This window comes from Amphiura filiformis, chromosome 9 (genome assembly GCF_039555335.1).
Source record: "Amphiura filiformis chromosome 9, Afil_fr2py, whole genome shotgun sequence".
Taxonomy (NCBI): domain Eukaryota; kingdom Metazoa; phylum Echinodermata; class Ophiuroidea; order Amphilepidida; family Amphiuridae; genus Amphiura; species Amphiura filiformis.
The window spans coordinates 23,149,150-23,167,559 of NC_092636.1; the positions used below are offsets into that span (position 1 = coordinate 23,149,150).

The 18,410-nt window shown below is 36.3% G+C and overlaps 1 protein-coding gene across 2 annotated transcripts in view; it reads left to right on the forward strand.

The window, feature by feature from the left end:
• Window positions 1-93: 93 nt before the first annotated feature.
• The window catches only part of LOC140160758 (mitochondrial 2-oxoglutarate/malate carrier protein-like), a 34,451-nt gene continuing 16,134 nt past the window's right edge, over window positions 94-18,410 (forward strand). Inside the window, exons 1-4 of one of the 2 annotated variants that reach the window (XM_072184058.1) lie at window positions 94-291; window positions 1,697-1,758; window positions 17,180-17,270; window positions 18,210-18,293. In XM_072184058.1, the coding sequence (XP_072040159.1) occupies window positions 203-291; window positions 1,697-1,758; window positions 17,180-17,270; window positions 18,210-18,293 (326 nt within the window). In that variant the 5' untranslated portion in view covers window positions 94-202. The remainder of the gene's footprint in view (window positions 292-1,696; window positions 1,759-17,179; window positions 17,271-18,209; window positions 18,294-18,410) is intronic. The other variant, XM_072184057.1, reaches the window with a different exon arrangement.

Genomic DNA, 18,410 nt, shown 5'->3' on the forward strand with positions numbered 1-18,410 from the left:
TCAGTGACATGACCTGTATTTCCTCACTTCACTGAAAACAACAGTGCACATCCAGACTTGGATGAGGCTACGTGACCTTTCAATGAAATTCGCCATTCAGCTGTACACGGCACGCACGTCACGCATGCATATCATTCACTGATGATCGGTTGAACTCAGGAAAGTCGTAAATTGAGCTTGTAAAATATTATTAGAATTCAAAATGTCATCTTCGAGCGGTAGCAATGCTCCTCAGGCTCCCCCTGTTCATATTCCGAAACCAATTAAATTTCTCTTCGGAGGAAGTGCGGGGTAAGTTAAAATTTGGATGAATAATTTTCATTTTGAGTAAGCTTACATGCTTAAAAAGTACCATTAAAAAGTGGGTCATTCCCATCAAATCAACCATGGCACAGGTCGCGATATCATTTTTGTAACACAGTAATCAGATTATCTCTTTTTTTTCAGTAAATTTTGCTTTATTCCATGTTAAATTATAATGAAAAGTGCATGTGAGTGGAATCAATCAAAAGACTTCCGGACATGACCAGAAAAACATGAATTAGGGTACTGAACACGGATTGCTTGAATCCTGTTATTAAATAATGAGGGTCAAAAACGTCTGTTTTAAAAAAAGGGTTGTTTTTAAAAATTTTTAACTTTTCAGGATACTTTGTGCATGCGTATCTTTCTTGGAAAAAAATACTGGTATTTCATGTGGTGAATTTTTGGTAGGCAAATCCAGTAAAATAGTACTCACTTTCTGAGCTTTTGATGACCGATCATCGAAAGCTCAGAAAGTGAGTACTATTTTACTGGATTTTTAACACAAAAGTTAAATTATATTACAACTTTTTGTTATACAGTGGAAACTCGTTAATACGAGATCGCCGGGGTCGGCATGTTTAGCTCGTATTAAGCGGAGTTCGTTTTAAAAGTCAGGTACAAAATATGTGTCGGAAGACTGCATGTGTTTAAGCCTATTAAAGTCGGCTCAGTGGGCTGTACAAGCAAAACTTCACTGGTCGAGTCTGCATAGCCGTCTTCATTATTGTATACTAGATTTGCAGCCTCCGAGCAATGTCACAGTTCGAAATTCCCTCAATCGGTATGATAAAAAAATTGTTTTTGATTTTCGGTAAAAGGCATTAAATTCTCACAGCTTTCTGATGAAATTCAGATGATTTTCTCAAGCTGATTATCGTAAACAAATAAAACAATTATACGGCGATATCGGGATTTCCCCTACTTCCAGCAGCTAGTAAACATGCCTTGAAGGGTTTCCCACTTTCGATCCAAGGGCGGACTTCCGCGTTTGCGATTGGCTAGTTTAATAATTGGCCTTATATGGCAAATTTCGTCATGACTTGATTTTATAACATCTAAAAATAGGAAAGGGAATCCTCATTGGCCACTAAAGTGATGTCTCGAGTGAGTATTTTGTCAACTCACATGATTTAAATCATTAATTTACCTTGGGAAATTAGCTCGTTTTATCCATCATAAAAACAATAGAAAACAAAAGCTTTGACTGACAGCAAGTGCTCGTATTATGCGGATTTCGTATTATTTACCTCGTATTAAACAGTTTATTTTGTACAGTAAATAATAGGGGAAAATCGGGACCACGAGTTTCTGTTCGTAGTACCGTAAGCGGTTTCTCGCATTAAGCGATCTCGTATTAACGAGTTTCCACTGTACATTTTATTTCTTGCAGAATGGGAGCAACACTTTTTGTGCAGCCATTGGATTTGGTGAAGAATCGAATGCAGCTAAGTGGTAAGTTAGTTTGTGAATTTGTAATGTTGTCAACAACGAAACACATCACTTGGGACTATGTCAAGGTTCACTACTGGAATGTCAGACGACTCGACCTCCGGACTACTCGACTTCTGACAACTCGACCTCCGTGACAGCTCGACCACGGACAAGTCGACTAGCCTGAATCCTTCTGGCCTCTAATGGCGGCGCCTTTTTTACCCACAATCCTTCACGTTGCCTTATTCGAGGCCTGAATTATTTTGGTGTAAAAAAGAATAGCACTTTGACAATGGAATTACGATGTCATTAATAATTAATTAGGCTGTTCTGATCATGCGCGGTAGGTCAACACAGGCTTTAGTCTCCTCCTCCGCCAGTAATAATTGAGTGAGTAGGATCAAACCGGCAGCAGAGGAGACTATCATGACGAATTTGCTGTCTACCGTAGATAGCCAATAATTACAAGTAATTTTCATAGGCCTATGCATAAAATAAAAAAGAACCCAAAATGCCCGTATCGTGGGGATATAGTGTTTATGATTATATAAATTATTAATATAAATATGCTCTTGAAATAAATATGGCATGATTTTCTAAATATTAGGCAATCATCATGAGAAATTAAAATATGCCCCTGGGCTGAATAGCTCTCATTTTCTTCGGAAGTGGGAGGGTCCCACATTTTCCAAAAGTTGGCGTCAATAAAATTGCGACCCCTTCCCTATTTCGGCAACAAAGATTTTATGATCCCCATAAACAGGCTCAAAATTGTATTAAAATCAGTCTTTTAAAATAAACACACTATCTGTGGTCAACTTGTGACTCCCTACATTTTGGGCATCAACAATTTTATGACCCCCCCCTCCCTATTTTTCTCCCAAAAAATTATGACCCCCCCCCTATATTTGGGACCCCCACGTCCGAAGAAATTGATAGCCCCTGTATGACTGCACTAACCATTTTGATATGTCCAGTGGGGCCAGGATTTTTGGGGAGGGGCATAAAAATGAGGGGGGGAAATCAAAGATGAAAAACATTTGCCTAAAATTTTCTCAGTATAGTCAGTAGCCAAAATGTTTGAAATTCAGTCTCCAAATTTTTGTTCAAGAAAACAAATTAAGACAATTCAGTTGCGTTAAATTTGGCCAAAATATTTGGTAGGCCTATATCCAAATTTCTTTTTAAAAAAATGGTTTTGATTGGTCAAATTCTCTGCAGCACCCCCACAAATGGCCATTTTCCCCTCATCAGAACAAAACATTTTTCCCCTAGCAATTTTACAAATTTGTAGGTTTTTTCATGTTCCATAAAAAAACCCTCAACCATTAATTTATTGATCAGTCCTTACACCAGAAAACAAACACATAGATACATGTAAATTTGTATTATTATTCATTGTCATTTTATTTTTCTAAGACATAACTAACATAGTGCAAAAAAAAACACATCGAGTAGTCCAACATGCAGTCAGTGTATAATTCAAACAAAAATACATGATTAAACAAGTCTTACATTTTTATAATAAAAACATTATTTAAAATTAGAACATTTTACTGGCAGTGTCGAAACTGTATTATTTTGAATAGGCATACTTAACATTAAACATAATTTTTAAAGGAATATCAACATTGAATAATAGGCCATGCCATTTAATAGTTTGTCTCAAAGAATAGTTTGTCCTTACAAGAATCATAATAAAGCAGCCAGCTTATGAATTACATTGTGGTACAATGTAGGTAGTCAAACAGGAAATAGCAACATTCAAAGCATTGTACAATGTAGGCTACACTTCACATTCGGCGGAGGTAGAATAGCCTATTCATAAAATTTTAAGAAATATAAATTCCAAGCAAAAAATATATGATCTTTCAGCCCCAATATTTCACAGGGACAATGAGAAAAATATGAACTTAGCAGGGGTGTGATTTTTCCGGATTTTCCGGATTTCCGGATTTTGGGATTAAGAAAAAAAAAAAATCCTGATTTTAAAAAAAAAAAAAAAATTTTTTTTTTTTTTTTTTTTTTTTTTTTTTTTTTTTTTTTTTCCGCTTTTGGAGTGGCCCTGGACCAAGAGCTAAATGCTTAACAGAGATGTCACATTTCCAGAATTTTCTGTTCCGGATATGAGAAAATCTCCAATTTTAAAATGAAAATTCCTTAGAACCCTGACTGGATGATTTATAGACACACTGTACTGTGCAAAAATGGTGATGCAATTTCTCATGTGTATGTGAATGATGTGATACTGGAAGTATGTATTCACAGATAATAAATGTTTTTATACTATAAAGTGAAGTATTTTAACAGTTTCTCATTTTGCATTTTACCCCATGAAATTGCATCTCCAGTGGTGCTCAAGTGTGTAAAACCCCTCTGGCTTCGGGGGCTTCGCCCCCTCGACCCCCACCGGGGCGTTGCCCCTGGACCCCACCAGGGGCCCTTAAGCGGGCCCCTGGACCCCCGCCGCAACAGGCGAGAGCTCCGCTCGCTTCGCTCGCTCCGCTTCGCTCGCTCCGCTTCGCAATTTCATTGCCTTGGGGGGTTTTTCAAAAAGCACCAATCACACCCCTGACTTAGGGGCTGTGCAGTAATTATGAGCCCTGGGGAGGGTAAAATTGGGGAGGGGGGGGCAAGAATTTTTGGTGAGCCAAAGCGGGGGCAAGCACTTTTGGCAAGCCAAGAGGGGGGGGCCAAGCAATTTTGGCACACATTCATGGCGCGCCTTTTTAATAAAATGCTCTAAAAAGGCTTAGGACAACAGTACGAAAAGACGTAAATATGCAAATTTTTACAACCATTTAAAGTTTTCAAATTGGGATCCCAAAAAGCAGGCCGAGAGGGGGGGGCAAGCGATTTTGGCGAGCTGTTTGGAAATTTTACCGGGGGCTCATAATTATTGCACAGCCCCTTACATGTACACTGATACCAAAATCTCCATTTTGATGAAGAAAAGTGGAGATGAGGCTGTTGAGTTTACCATTCTCCTTTATTTCTCAGGACTAGATGAGCAGATGAGAATTTTAAAACAATTTAAACCATTTTAATTTTACAAAGATGAAAAGCATTGGTTTGAACACCCTATAAGGCCTACTTTGATATAAAATTGATCAATTGAGCCCATATTTATTGAGTCGAGCTACGAGTTTTCAAATATTGGACGAGACGTAGTCGAGTCCAATATTTGAAAACTCATAGCGAGACCAATAAATATTGGGCGTAATTAAGCATCCAATTTTATCATTATTATGTTTTAGATCAAATATTTTCACACACTTGGATTCATCAAAACATAATATTGACTGGCATTGATCCCCAATTTTATTTAGTTAAAACCCTATATTATTGAAAAGTGCATTCTTAATTTCCAAATTTTGATTTTAATTTCACTATCTACAATTACGCCAAAAAATTGTTAGCTTGTCCATAGATCACTTTCAGAAGTTGGGTCAGTGGGACTCGGAAGTTTTTAAAAAAGTACATGTACCGTGATTCGTCCGAGTATCAGTACCATGTTTGAGTAAACCCCAATTGGGATTTTACTTTGGATTTGTAGTGTCCCTGGACCTAGAGCTGAATGCTAGGATCATTCATGGTTGACTTTGTAAAAAACAATAATAATAATAATAACATGATTTCAAAATGCATTGGATTTGTATCCATTTTGAAACCATTAATAGACCATGACATCATTGACATGAATACAAAATTAATTATAACTTTACTTCTTTACATATTTAAGACACAAAACGTTATTTTTTAAAGTCAACCATGAATGATTCTAGCATTTGGCTCTAATTTTATTTTTATTTTGTAAAAATTAAAATTAAATTTTCAAAAAAAAGAAAGAAAAAGTTCTACAGTCGGTCTGATGAGACAGTTGATCGGACGAGGACAAGCAAACAACTTTTTTTGCCTAAATGAACACTATTAATGAACACTGCTGATTTACCAATAAGATTGTCCAGTCCACAGGTACATACACATAGTACATGCATGACCAACAACACTTCCATCTCTGCTAGAGCTGTAACAGAGTTATAGTCTGAATAGGCACATACATATAGTTTATCAAGGTATGGGTGTGGAGTATTTGTAAACTTGATCAGGGTAAGGGTGTGGGCGTGTGGCCCAGGGTGCGATTGTGGTCAGTACATGTATTTCAAAATTATATGAGTTCCACTGTGGTAAAGTCCGGTGGTGGGGGTTCTTCTTTGTTGAAGGTGTATGTGGATTTGCAATGGCCGACGGGTACCTTTTCAGCTTAATTTGGTACATATCTCATTCTCTTCTCTTGCTTTAGCTTCTTGCTGCAGGTGGTTCCTTTCAGTTCCAGCAGTACAAGTTCAAATTTCATCTGTAAAAAAAATCAATTAAAATATTTTTAATTTAATACATTTTTTCTTACCAAGATTAAATTGAAAATTAATCTACCGAGCCCACAAAGTGGCATGGAAAGAAAACATATCTTGGGCCCGATTTAGTAGCTTGGGCCCCAGACTTAGTAGTTCAGGCCCCAACTTATTAACTTGGGCACAAGATAGTAACTTGGGCCCTGGCTTTAGTAGCTCGGACCCCGACTTACTAAGTTGGGGCCTTGAGAGTTACTACGTCGGGGCACAAATTACTAAGTTGGGCCCTAAATTACTATTTCAGGGCCCTAAGTTTCTATCTTCAGGCCCCAAATTACTAAGTCAGGGCCCTGTGTTACTAAGATGGGCCTAAAGCTACTAAGTTAGGGCCCTGAATCTCCTGAGATTATTTTTTTCTTTCCTTGCCACTTCTGGAGCTCCATAACAACCTGGAATATTGCAATGCTAAAATGATTCCATGAAATTTAAATGCTCTCATTTGATTTTGATTTTGAATTATGCATACGGTACATATTAAGCCAGGGATTTTGGGCGGGCTCATGGTACCCACCGAAATTATGCTACCGGGCAGGAAATACCCTGCCCGGTGCCCAAATTAAAAAAAAAAAAAAAATCTCGGTTTTGTAGTGTCCCAGGACCTAGACCTAAATGCTAGGATCATTCATGGTTGACCTAAAAAAAAAAATTGCATGATTGTTTGTTTTTAATATAAAATTGATAATTTGTATTCATGTCATACTCGATTAATGATATCAAAATGCATTCAAATTCAATAAACATCATGCAATTTTATTTTAGGTCAACCATGAATGATCCTAGGCCTAGGTCCAGGGACACTACAAAACCGAAAAAATTAAATAACATAAAAAAAAAAAATTTGATTTTTTCTTTGTTGCAATTTCGGTACCGGTTACCCCCCGAAAAATGCACTGGGAACCCGCCGCTATCCGGGCACAAAATTACCTGAAATGTTGAAATTCAGTAACCAATGTTCATTCTATGTGATCCAATTATGCATAATGCACTTACTTGTAAACGTTTCAGCAAACACTGTTGCCTTTGTCAACACTTGACGAGGAATGACATTTGATTGAATTATAATAAGAATAATTTGGTATATAATTTTACAGAGAGTAAGTGCAATTCAGCTGCAAGTAGGGGCGACTTGGCCTAAATGATGACTAAGTATTCTGGTCCTTCGATACCAGGGGTCAAAATTCATGGGGGAAAAGGCAATTCTCCCCCAATTCTCCCAAAATAGCTAGCCCCCATGGAAAAAAAATTGTCAATGGCAAAATACACATGAGGGCTATTTTGATTGGAATCGGAATCTGTCAAAAATAGCTATTCAAAAAAGTATTTTGAGGGCTGCCCTTAGACCTTACGGCATAATCCTTCATATAAAAACAATAAAAATTTATTAAACTCATTGTACGTATTTCAGATTTTTGATGATTCACAGTTGAGTTCTCCATACACCATGATTTGAAGTCACAATGAACATCTCCAGAATGCAGTTGCTGTAACTGTCCAGTTCACTTCAAGTTGACATCACTGATTACAACCTAGTTGTGAAAATTCAAAAAATTAGATTTTAAAATTGAGCAACTTTTAATAAGAGAATTTTTCGCAAAGATTTGCGTGAATCAAAGTTGATTCTTGCAAACGTTTGTAGTGAATAGATTCATCAGGTTTGTACATCAAATCAAATTAGTAATTTTGCTTGTCAAAACCAGTAAGTTTTTACTTACTAATATTTCGTCCATCTCGTCGGAGGACTTCATCAGATGTGAGCATCTGATCCACTTTCCCGGGAAACTGGCTTCCGGTTTTGAGTAGTCTTACTTCCAGTCTTCAAAAGTGGGTCAAAACAGACAGTATAAAATTTACCTATGAAGAAGAGAAAGAAGGCAAAATACCATTCCTCGACACGCTAATAGTCCGGAAACCTGACGGTTCGGTAAAGCTCCTGGTATACAGGAAACCAACCCACACTGACCAATATCTCAGTTTTAAGTCAGAACACCCCCTCCATCAGAAAATGGGTGTAGTCCGAACTTTGTTTGATCGTATGTACAGCGTGGTCACGGATGAAGCGGATAGAGCAAATGAAGAGAAACATGTGCGTGGAGCCATGAAAAACTGTGGCTATCCTAAATGGGCAGTGGACCAAGTGAAAGCTAAAATGCAACAAAAAACAAAAACAGTTGCAAAACCTAGCGCAAAGAAAGATCAAAAGTATGAGGACAAAAGCAAGGGTATGGTAGTGCTCCCTTATGTGAATGGAATTTTTGAACGAGTTCAAAGAATTTTCAAAAAGCACAAAGTCGACACCGCTATGAAACCACATCAAACCCTCAAAAAAATCCTGGTCCACCCCAAAGACAAAAGAGACAAGCTGAAAACAGGCAATTGCATTTACGAGATCGGCTGCCAAAATTGCGATCTCAGTTATGTTGGCTAGACGCCTCGCCTGTTTGGGATTAGGCTCATGGAACACCAAGCGGAAGTCAAGAAAGCCAACGATAAAAAGTTCACACGGTCAGAACGTAGGGCATCCGAGCAAGAGCAAACAAAGTCGGCCATATCCGACCATGTCGCAAGGGCAAATCATGTCGTCAATTGGGAGGATTCCAAGATACTTGGCAAGGAACATGTCAGAAAGTCTAGAGAAGTACGAGAAGCGATGGAGATCAGAAAGAGGGGGACAAAGACCATGAACAGAGAGGAGGGCACTTATTTCCTAAGTCACGATTTGACCCACTTTTGAAGACTGGAAGTAAGACTACTCAAAACCGGAAGCCAGTTTCCGAAAGTGGATCAGATGCTCACATCTGATGAAGTCCTCCGACGAGATGGACGAAATATTAGTAAGTAAAAACTTACTGGTTTTGACAAGCAAAATTACTAATTTGAAACGTTTGTAGTTTACACAGAAGATGATTTGCTGGAATCAAATGATTCCCGCAAATTTATTCTGCAAGAATCAATATTGATTCGCAGACTGTTCGGTTCTTATTTGGCGGAAATTATTCGGCTTTTGTTACTGCGCGCATCAAAGTCCTTCTCACGATTAGCGTAAATTCAAGCGTGCACCAGGGCTGTCAACTCTCACGACTGGCTGGGAGTCTCACGATTTGGTCATTTTCTCACGGTCTCACGCCAAGGTTGTATAATCTCACACCTAGTAAATCTCACGCAAAGAGCTGTAAAATGAGTAAAATCTCATGCATCGTAAAAATAATTTGATGTCCTTACCCCCCCCCCCCCAAATCACACACACATTTTTCAAGCGGCAGTGTATTTGCAAAAAATAATTCCGCCCCAGTATGGAAGTGTCTCACGCTACAGACAGTCTGTCCACATAAAAGTACAAACCAAATTTGTGGGATCGGGGCCGATGCTTTGCGTCACACGCGAACGCGACGCGTAAAGAGCATGGTGCAGCAGTTGGCGCGCCAAAGAAGCATTGCACTGAAATAATTATTCTCATAGGCCTACCTCCAGTTTCCGAGGTCTATTTACTTAATACTTTGTACTTCTAGTGGACAGACTGTAGCAATTCCAAAGTTGACAGCCCTGGCGTGCACCGATCATTACGTAATGCACAACTAGCGTAAACATCATTTGCGCCCAGCCGCGTACAAGCCATTCTATATCATTACACAGCGTTATTTTTTTCGCCTTATATAAACAGAACAAACTTTAATTAATATATTTATTTTATTGCACCGTGGTAGGCGTAGTTAGGAGTCTAGCCTAGCATGCCTAGCCTCCGAATACTATCAATCATGCTATCGTTTTGCTTTGAAATTCAGTCAATCATGAGTCTTGACACTGTTCTTACCCGTAAAAGATATGGCCTGTACAAAATGAAGTAATCATGCACATCCTATGTATGTTTCAATGACACTTGAATACCATGCTTACCGTATTAAAATCCGAGGCAGTCGGTCATGTCGGTACTGTAGTTTGTACGGTGTGAATGCATGTCATCACTGTGGTGAGTGGCTACGATCTTTCCTCCTCAAAATCAAGGCAACTATTATGACTTCACGGGTGCAAATGGTCTCAATGTGTTGCAAATATAAAAGTGTTTCCCATGAATACTTTCAAAGACATATACATCATCGCAAAGTTCATTAAAAAGTGAAAATTTGAGAAATATGTAATGGCGATAACAACGGTAACTCCAAATTGATGGCAAAGAAGGTTTAAAACGGGGGATTTGATCCGCTTATGAAAAATGAAGACGCTGCACGCGATTTAGTGGATTTTAGCTGATTTTGTAGCTGGTTGTTACGCTACATACAGGAACTTAAAAATAAACTGCCGAGTACTGGTTAAGCGCCAGATCAGGGCTCTGACTCTTGCTCTGAAGTGTTTATCAGATTTATGATTCGCGTCTCATGCCGCAATGACGTAATCAAAATCTACTAAATATTCAAATTTCACTGCTCCTGTTTTAGAACGTTGTTTGCTCCAGTCCTCAATACAGCACAGTGGAGCGGCCGTGCGTGAGTATTAGAGGACTGGAGGATCGAGTCTACAAGTCGACCTTCCTCAGAACTCGAGCTTTATATTCACCGTGCACTTGATGCATTCACCGCTGATGGATGACTTGCTGATCGTGCATTTCATTTTACATCACTACATCAGTGATATTACCCCCGGGACTATAATTAGAATGGTTTAAGAAGTCACAATGTAGAACTTTATTAGTTTATTTGCTTATTTTTCTCTTTCTTGCTGTTATTTATGTATTTTTTATTTATTATGTATTTATGTCATGTTTTACTATTATTATGTTTGTTTGTTTATCATTGCAATGTTATTTATTTATTTCATTTATTTAATTAGCAATTAATTAATTTTTATTATTATTTACTTAGTTGTTTATCTAATATTTAGTAGGCCTATATTTCAACATTGCGTGAGGAATTATTTATGGTATATTGATTTATAGGTTATAATAATAAAAATTATTATAAAAGATAAACGGCTTGAAATAGCTCTGCGTAAAGGGATGGGATATCTTGGCAATATTTTGGTATTGTCAACTTGATAAGGTGATTAGCGCAATGTCATATTATACAATAGGAACAATAGCTGAATGGCTAGGATATTGAATTCTTCGGTATTAATCATTGACTAGTGTGCTATTATTTATCAATGGAATCTATAAGTATAATCAGATTCTAATCATCGATACCAAGTTGAAGAAAAGTTATAACAGAAGAAGAATAGTTTGGATTTCAGATTATTTCCAGCTTCAGAGTACAATAAGCAAATTAATATTAATTTTAAAAACTCACAAGCATAATATCGCATGATAGGCAAATCATAAAAAAATTCAAACACAGAGGGAAACAGGACAATAATTAATTTATATTTCTGAAATTTAGGCCTTGATATTTATGATTATAATAGTTGTAAATGTAGACATCTGCGTTTCAGTTACATTGATTACAGTATGTATTTATTATTATGTTAAATTCCTTCTGTACTTGAAGTTATGTTAAAAATAATTAACTAATTTCTCCAATACAAATGGGCACAGCGAAACAAACGCGAGCAGCAGCTTGGAGATATTATACTATTTTTGCTCGGGCTTTTTGGGGTACATTCGCACCCACGCTTTTGCACCGCTGGTATTTCAGTGCTGCCGAAAGCGCCGGGTGAGACAGGGGTTGAATTAACGGCACAGCTACCGAGCACGCTGAAGTTGACAGAACGGACCCGGACGCACGATCTATTGATTGAGTCCCGGCCCTCGGCTGCGTGTCAGCATAAACTGGCATGTTCTCATCACTATAACCGCCTGGGGAATTACGGGCCGTTTGCCCATGTCTTGTGCCGTGTCTTTGTGCTTCCGACGTATTCAGATTATGTTTGTTTAATTTAGAGCCTATTATTGCAATTTTATTTATTTATTTCATTTATTTAATTAGCAATTAATTAATTTTTATTATTATTTACTTAGTTGTTTATCTAACATTTATTTAATTAGCAATTAATTAATTAATATTATTATTTACTTAGTTGTTTATCTAACATTTAGTATATTTCAACATTGCGTGAGGAATTATTTATGGTATATTGACGATAGGTTATAATAATAAAAAATTATTATAAAAGATAATAGCTTGAAATAGCTCATGTAAAGGGATGGGATATCTTGGCAATATTTTAGTATTGTCAACTTGATAAAGTGATTAGCTTAATGTCACATTATACAATAGGAACAATAGCTGAATGGCTAGGATATTGAATTCTCTTCGGTATTAATCATTGACTAGTGTGCTATTATTTATCAATGGAATCTATAAGTATAATCAGATTCTAATCATCGATACCAAGTTGAAGAAAAGTTATAACAGTAAGAATAATAGTTTGGATTTCAGATTATTTCCAGCTTCAGAGTACAATAAGCAAATTAATATTAATTTTAAAAAAGGATTTTAGATTAGATCATGCACCCCTGCAGGCACTATCTAATATTCACAAAATTCCAAAATTCGGGAGTTTTTCAACTTTATACACTTTTTCAATCATGGAAAGTCTTTTTCAAATCCGAAATTCGGCTTTTTCAACTTTTGTGAAATTTTCAAATTGATCATTAATATCAAAAGTAGGCCTTTTCAACCTTTTTCAAATGTTCTATATCAAGTTGATAGGGCCACCGTGCCGCAAAATGCTATTTCAGTAGATAGTGAAAAAACAAAAAACAAAACAACAAACACGAACTATCAAAATACTAAAAGTTTTTCCTAATACATTCTGCCAAATGTGTGCATTAATTTTCCTAAAACACAAATCTCAGTGACTCGCCCCCTTCCATACCAACGCCATACATGTTATGCGTGGGCTCCGCTGCCCACCAACGTGCCTGATGTTGAAGCGATAAAAATATTTTTGAATAATTTATCATTTTGTATGTTTTTGTGCAATAGTGGTCTTGATGATGTGTTTTAATAATTTAAATATAACTTGTACATAAATCATATTATAACGCTTTATTGTGAAAGATGTATGGAGGATGTGTGTTGAGAGGGTGAGAGAGGAGTGCATGTGAGAGTGTGACTGTATGAGGAAGAATGCAGGGTTACTATTTTATTTATTATAATATTTGTCTTTTAGTAAAAGATCGTATTAATTTTAGTTTTTAGTCTATGTACACTAATATATTATATTTTAAATTAACTTGTGTTTGTTAGTAATATTTTTAATATCCACACGGACATGTGGAAGAACAATACTGTATTGAACATGTTTTTACCGTGTATAAATAAAGCTATTATTATTATTATTATTATTATTATTATTATTATAGAAATTAAGTCTTATACTCCGTTGCCCACCAACGTGCCCCAGACTATGCGTGCATGGGTTCCGTTGCCCACCAACGTGCATTATGTTAAACGTGTCAAAATTAACACAAGTGCACGTAGTGCTCCGTTTCCAACCAAAAATGCAGGATATTAAATCTTAAGTGTTTTCAAATTTAAATTTTAAATAGTAAGATTTCTTCTTGTTAGTCAAATAGTAATACGTGTTTATTTATTTTCATATATATTATTATTGTTATTATTTTATATAATCATTGTTTTATTCAATTTTGAATTATGTTTACACTTTCACATTAGAATGTCGATTATGTACGTGGTATCTTATACTATAGGCTTTAAATAAATGCCAACGATTTACATTGTAACATAACTTTATAACATTAAGTTTGAAAGTTTAAAAATTCAATATTTATTTTATATTATTATTTATTATTATTATTATTAGTGTTATTATTAGTGTTATTATTAGTGTTATTATTATTATTATTACTATGATGATGATGATGATGATGACGATGATGCTTGTAGCCAATATTATTATTTTTTATTTCTGTATGTTTTGTGATATATGAAATAAAACATGAATGAATTATTTTTCCATTGTTATCATTATTATTTTTTATTTCATTTCAAATTGTAATATTTTATATTCATACATACACGCTATATAACATCGCGCGTGATTGGTCGAGAGCCGGGCATAAACAGCGTTTATGCCCGGTGTCCCGGATGTGATATCGCCGGGTAGGGAAAATGCAAGGAAAATCATATTTTTTAATAATGTTACTCGTAAATTTTTGTTATTGTTTTGATGAAATAAGAATCACAAAATGTTCTGGTATGATGACCTCGGGCATAAGCTGCCCCTCGGGCATAAACAACCGCTTAGTCATGAAAATATATGAATGAACCCCTAATTTATTTTATTCCATATAAGTTTATGTGCACGAGTTAAACTTGTCATTTTGCACAGTGGTGCTCTGCCATGCAGATCGATTGCATTGATCATGAATAAACGTATTGGTGTTGGTGATGTCACTGACTTTAAACTTTGGTGGACAATAGAATGACCATTGATTGACAAGGTTACCCCTGTGTCCCCTAGTATCCGCTTGTTGAAGTCCCCGCATACTCTGTTGCCCACCAAGGTGCATATGTTAAGCATGGGTTCCGTTGCCCACCAACATGCTTACATATGTTAAATATGTTGAGGCTTAATTGAAATTAACACAAGTCTTATACATGACGACTATAAACACGTATATAATACTAAATGTATGAATGAACTTCTGTATTTTATAGAGCTACTTGCGCCACAACAGAAATGCTATGCTCAGAGCATAATAAATAAATAAATAAATAAATAAATAAATAAATAAATAAATAAATAAATAAATAAATAAATAAATAAATAAATAAATAAATAAATAAATAAATAAATAAATAAATAAATAAATAAATAAATAAATAAATAAATAAATAATATAAGCAAGTCAATATTAAAGGTCCAGTAACCCGATCGACAGCATCATCCCCGATTTTTTTTCATTGTTGATGAGGTTTTGGTATCACATAATAGATACTATTTTTCTCATTACTATCCTGAAATTTGACGCCCAAGTCGATGTATTTCGGAGAAATCATGAATCACAGCGGTTTTTACAGGTATACCAGTTTGTAAACAATGGTAAATACTTTGGAATTCTGGGAGGGAATTATGAACGAAATATCAGTCACCGCAACAGCTACTTTGGTTTCGCGTCATACACATTCTGTGAAAAAGCGAACCACACTAACTGCTGAGGAGACGGTTTGTCGTATATAGTTATTAAAACGACAAGAGTAACCGTGCTGTGCTGAATAGCGCAATTTACTAGCGCGTTTGTTTTTTACCCGAGAGTTACCCGGTTCAAAACCCGGTCTCGGAAGGTTTTTTTCCTCTCCATTTTACCCAAACTTTTTTATATTCATTTGAAATGTACATATTGCAAGGGGAAATATATTTTGTTTCCTTTTTTTCTGAAACGGTACGAAAATAAAAACATTTTCCGTTCAATACGGGCCGGGCATTGTACAGCATGTCAGCATTCGTCATTGCCTGCCCAGAATGCAATTCACGATACCAAGGTATTGGATTGCAAATTTGGCTATTTATTCACATTTACGCTGAAAATGCTCTCGCTTTTTTCACAAAGCAGCATAAAGGAGGCGATATTTGATATTATTATGTAATTTTAAAGACAATCCATATCCAAAACCAATAGGGTTACCCCCCTTTAATAGCAAAGCTTAAATCAAACCCAATGAAAAATACCGGTACATTGCTAAGAATATTATTTCTTGGTACTGAAATCATTTTTATTTCATATCAAACAATTTTATAGTCCTAAGACAATTTATCCATCCATTCCAATATAAAGAAGTATTAATTAATCGTGTTTTAATCAATACTCCGCATGGTGAAAAGAGCTGTTTTATTATTTAATTCGTACGCGGAACCCTGAAGTAGCTAGAGCTTACTAGCAAGCCAAGACCATTCGCATAATTTCGTGACTTTTCTGCAGAAATACGCGGTCTGGTGTCTGATCATGATTCTGTATCTGATTTTTCTAGTGATATTTACTCTCCACGAAAACTACTAGTTTCCTCCGACTCTTTATTAAATGATAGATTTCATTGATCATGTTCATTGATAACAAATACCTGACAGTCATTGATTTTATATAAAACCATTCTGCTAAATTGTAGATAAGTGTCAATGCGCTAATCACCTATTATCAAGTGGTCAATACAAAAATATTGTCATATCTCTCTATGCAGAGTTCTTATGATCTTGATAATCATGTCTTGTTATATGGAATATTAATTCATATTACGATATTATTTCACACACTGAACATATAAATGTAGGCCTACTAATTATGTTAGCTACTCAACAAAGTAATAATGATAAATAACAACAACAACAACTTCCTGCATGCATTTTATAACACTATTGGTGATGAATGCACGAAGTGCACGGCGATTCTGGAGGTCGACTTGTCAGGGAGGTCGACTTGTCAGTGAGGTCGAGTTGTCCGTGGTCGAGTAGTCCGTGGTCGAGTAGTCCGGAGGTCGAGTCGTCCTGATACCCACTACTGTGTATTCAATTAATATCATGTTTTAAGATATTTGAGAAACTTATACGTGTACATGTAGCACACCCTTGGCCTTGGACCCAGTGTGATTTATAGCACCATGTTTTAGCATGGCTGACACTAATAATATTTTAGGGTCCCCGCCCCATAACTAATTCCACGAGTCTTGAGTCGGCACACAGCCTGACGCATGTACTGTGTACTGTAGTGCAGCACTGTCTGTGGTGGTAAAAGTTATTACACAGAGAGTCCAGAGCCTAGATTTTGTCTTGGTTTGCAAGAATCTGTATGTATGATACAGTATGATACAATGAGAGAACTTAATTCTCGCAACCAAATCTTACGAGAATCTATTCTGCGATTCTCGTCGAAAGGTAATGGCAATCGCCCAATGAATTGTCTAGAATATATGAGGGATATAACATTTTCTATACATTGTACAATCACAGATTAGTCATCAGGCCACATTCTACCAGTTGACGAACAAATAAATATTCTGTAAGAAAACATTGATTCTTCTTTGTGGAAAAGATCTCTGGTTTTTTTCTGACATTGTTGGTTTTTTTACTACATTTCAATTCAGGTGAAGGTGGTGGTCAGAAGATGTATAAGAATAGCGGGCATGCCATCAGACTCATTATCAAGAATGAAGGACCTCTAGCTTTGTATAATGGGTAAGAAACAATATCAATTTGATCAAGCAAAATGAGAATAGTGAAATATGTTAGTAAAGTTGTTTTTGCTGAACCATGAAATTATCTCCGCCTATATAGTCTTTCATACTTCCTTGCTTATTTACTCTCAGTAACCTTTTGGTCTTAAATGGACATATCTCGAAATGCCATGAAGGTATGACCCCCGACTCAGTAGTGAGCAGAGAGAAAAAAGTAAAGAATATGATAAATATTTCCCCACCAGATCCAGGCCAATATGATATAGGCCCTTTTCATATCTCGAAATGCTAAGGAGATATGCCCCCTTAGTGGTGTCAAATGAAAGAGAAAAAATAAAAATATTATAAAAATAATTTCCACCTCAAAAGGTCAACATTTCATATACATGTATCTTGAAATGCCAAAAAGATATGACCCCCCAAGTGGTACCATATGAAAGAGAAAAAAGTAAGGGGCTGTGCCATAATTATGAGTCCGGGGGAAGGGGGTAAATTGAGGGGGCAAGACATTTTTGGCCAGCCGACAGAGGGTAAGCAATTTTTTCGGCAAGCCAAGAGGGAGCCTTCTAAATAAAACACTCTTAATTTAAGGCTGAGGAAAACGGTACAGACATTCTTAAATATGCCAATTTTCCTGCTCTCTGCGCTCACAATATATGTCTAGAGTTCCAGACCATTTAAGGTTTGCAAATTGGGATCCCAAAAATTTGGAATGTACAAAGGGGGGGGGGGAATTTTGGCAGGCCGAGAGGGGGAGGAGGGGCAATCAAAATATGTTCGGGATAGATGGGACGGGAAGTCCAGGATCGGGGTGAAGAAAATTTTGCCCTGAAGGGCTCTAATTAATCTGAATGTGTTGAAGACGGCATGAATTAATTTGTAAAAAAGGGTGTACTGTTTTAATGTTATTTTATAATAAAATCTCATAATTTTGTTACAGATTATCAGCTGGTCTTTTGAGGCAAGCAACCTACACAACAACAAGGCTGGGTATCTACACCACTCTATTTGACATGGTGTCAGGGTAAGTGCATCACAACAAGAAATTGAAATATTTCTGAGCGAGTACCAGTTTTTTTGATCAATCTGAAAAAGTACCTTATCTACTCTAATGAAATGTGAACGATCCTGATAAATTTGT